Here is a 3,038-nt window from a genome sequence, read left to right on the forward strand (position 1 = left end):
CAACCTCACTATCGTTGCCATGGTTGAGCCCATTGATGTTGCCACTTTGCCAATCCATCTTGCTGGGGGTCTTCATCTTTTTCTCTGACCCTCCAACCTCCATCCTTCTCCAGTGACTGGTCGCTCCTGACAATATGTCCGAAGTATGAAAGACAAAGTTTGGCCATCCTGGCCTCCAAGGAGCACTCTGGCTGTACTTCTTCCAATACAGATCTGCTGGTTCTTTTGGCAGTCCATGGCACTTTCAATATTCTCCTCCAACACCATAACTCAAAAGCATCAATTCTTCTGCGGTTTTCCTTATTCACTCTCCAGCTTTCACATGCATATGAGGTTATTGAAAATACCATGGCTTGGGTCAGGCACACCCTTAGTCTTCACGCTGACATCTTTGCTCTTCATTATTTTATAAAAAGGTCTTGTGCAGCAGATTTGCCTAATGCAATATGTCATTTGATTTCTTGACTGCTGCTTCTATGAGTGTTGATAGTTGATCTAAGAAGAATGAAGTCCTTGACAACTTCAATCTTTTCTCCACTGATAAGAATGTTGTTTATTGGTCCAGTGGTGAGGATTTTTGTTTTCTTACATTGAGATGCAATCCATACCTAAGGCTGTGCTCTTTGATCTTCTTCGGTAACTATTTTAAGTCTTTTTCACTTTCAGCAAGCAAAGTTGTATCAGCTGCATATCGCAGGTTGTTAATGAGTCTTCCTCCAATCCTAATGCCACATTTTTCTTTATAACCCAGCTTCTCGGATTATACAGGTTGAATAAATATAGCAACAACAATAAGAAATTAGATTCCTCGTGTGGTGCTATAGAATAAAACTGGACTGCTCGCCCCAGGGTTGGCAGTTCAAAGCCACCAGTTCCTCAGATACAGGGTTGCTCTGAATCAGAACCGGCTCAACAACATTCAATAACAACAAACAACAAGAAATTGGTGTACGGTAAAAATCTTTGCTATGTGTATAATAGGACCAATTTTAGGTTGAAAGTTCATTCCAATTCATTAAAGTCTGACCTTAAATTAACTTTAATACTTACAGAGCATATATGTATATTTTATACATATTTTGAGCTTTTCAGATAGTAATCTCACCTATGATTGATGACTATATGTAGGCCCACCATGTTGCTAAGCATTTTATATGTATTACCACGTTTTGTCCTTCCAAAACATGAAGCAGGTTACTTACCTCCATTTCAGATGAAGATCCTAAAGCAGAAGGCCTGAAGCCCATGAACACTATCTGGCAACTTGTTGCTGTTGTTGTTAAGTGCCATAAAGTTGGCTCCAATACATATGGACCCTGTATAGGGTTTCCAAGGAGTGGCTGGTGAGCTCGAACCGCCAACCTTGTGGTTCAAATCGACTTTGTAGCCCAGCGCATTAACCCACAGTGCCACACCAGGCCCTCAATTCAACCAAGGTCTGATTGATTCCTACTTCACAGACCAGTTACCAATCAAGTTGCTAAACATGGATGCTTTATGTCTGTAGGTCATCAGTGAGTGGACTTCTCACCTCGTCCTTTAGGCAGCACCAAGAGTCCTTGGCAGCAGAGAGGGAGAAGCGGCGGCAGGAGAGAGAAGAAAGGCTACAGAGAATAGAAAGGGAAGAAAGAAACAAATTCAGGTGAGAAGGATTTAAAGTTGTTTTGTTCTGTTCTGTTTTTAATGAATTGCAAATTAAAGCATATGCCTTCGGAAGTTTATTAAGATGAATGCTGGTATTAAAGGGTTAGGAAGTCATGTATTTGCTTCAGATTGTATCTGCATCTTCAAGGAAGAGCAAGGCATACCGGAAATAGTCTAGATCCGGTTTGCCTTTCTTTCTCTAACCTTGTGGCATGAAGCTTGGACAGCCAGCCAAGCACAATTATCAACTTGTATATTCTTTGGTTCACAAAGATCTGAAATGGGCTTACCCAGCCTTCCTGAGGACAGAGCTTAATTGTCTTAACTGAATTTGCCATTTCCCGCTAAGGCTCCTAATGTTTTATTCATGTTCTCTCAGATGCCTAAAAGAAAAGACTTTTAGACTTCTATGCTGCTCCCTGTAACAGCTGTCGTAGTCTTTTTTAAAAGAATTATCTCGCTTCATAAGGAGAAATAATTCTTTAAAACAAAAACAAGCTGTTGTGCTGCTAACTCCCAGCCCATTGTTCCCCTGATCTCCTCAGTCTCTGTCCAGCTCCAAGCATGTGTTAGAGAGTGACCTACTCCAGGTTCCATATGTGGAGCCACACCCCATCCTGAGTGTGCTCAGTGTCTCCTTAGGCCACTTCACCTGTCTCCCTACCCTCTCCTACTCCTGTCCCCTCAACTTCATGCTGTGCTTTATGGGATACAGGACACTTACCTGTTCCTTATCCTTCCCATTCCTTCTCCTCCTCCTGGACCCCTTTTTCCAATCCCTTTCTCTGCTCTTATTCCCACCTTCATTCTTACGTTCTTACCTTCTTTCTCTATAGTTCTTACATTCTTCTTTTCATTTGTTGTTGTTAGGTGCCATGGTGACCTTACGCACAGCAGAACAAAACACTGCCCAATCCTGGGCCAACCTCACTGCTGTTGCCACACTTGAGTCCATCGATGCTGCTCTTGGCCAATCCATTTCGTTAGGGGTCTTCCTCTTTTTCGCTGACCTCCACCTTACCAAACATGATATCCTTCTCCAGCAACTGGTCCCTCCTGACAATATATCCAAAGTATGAGAGACAAAGTTTGGCCATCTTGGCTTCCAAGGAGCACTCTGGCTGTACTTCTACCAAAACAGATCTATTGGTTCTTTTGGCAGCCCATGGCACTTTCAATATTCTCCTCCAACATCATAACTCAAAAGCATCAATTCTTCTGCGGTCTTTCTTATTTACTGTCCAGCTTTCACATGCATATGAGGTTATTGAAAGTACCATGGCTTGGGTCTGGCGCACCTTAGTCCTCAAGCTGACATCTTTGCCCTTCAACACTTTAAAAAGGTCTTGAGCAGCAGATTTACCTAATGCAATATGCTGTTTGATTTCTTGACT

The 3,038-nt window shown here is 42.3% G+C and overlaps 1 protein-coding gene across 3 annotated transcripts in view; it reads left to right on the forward strand.

Annotated features, from left to right (window-relative positions):
• Nucleotides 1-3,038, forward strand: part of FHOD3 (formin homology 2 domain containing 3) — a 633,930-nt gene that overhangs the window by 513,941 nt on the left and 116,951 nt on the right. For all 3 annotated transcript variants that reach the window (XM_006835080.1, XM_006835081.1, XM_006835079.1), the window contains one exon: nt 1,508-1,642. In XM_006835080.1, the coding sequence (XP_006835143.1) occupies nt 1,508-1,642 (135 nt within the window). The remainder of the gene's footprint in view (nt 1-1,507; nt 1,643-3,038) is intronic.

The sequence above is a fragment of the Chrysochloris asiatica genome, unplaced genomic scaffold, assembly GCF_000296735.1.
Source record: "Chrysochloris asiatica unplaced genomic scaffold, ChrAsi1.0 scaffold00015, whole genome shotgun sequence".
NCBI lineage: Eukaryota > Metazoa > Chordata > Mammalia > Afrosoricida > Chrysochloridae > Chrysochloris > Chrysochloris asiatica.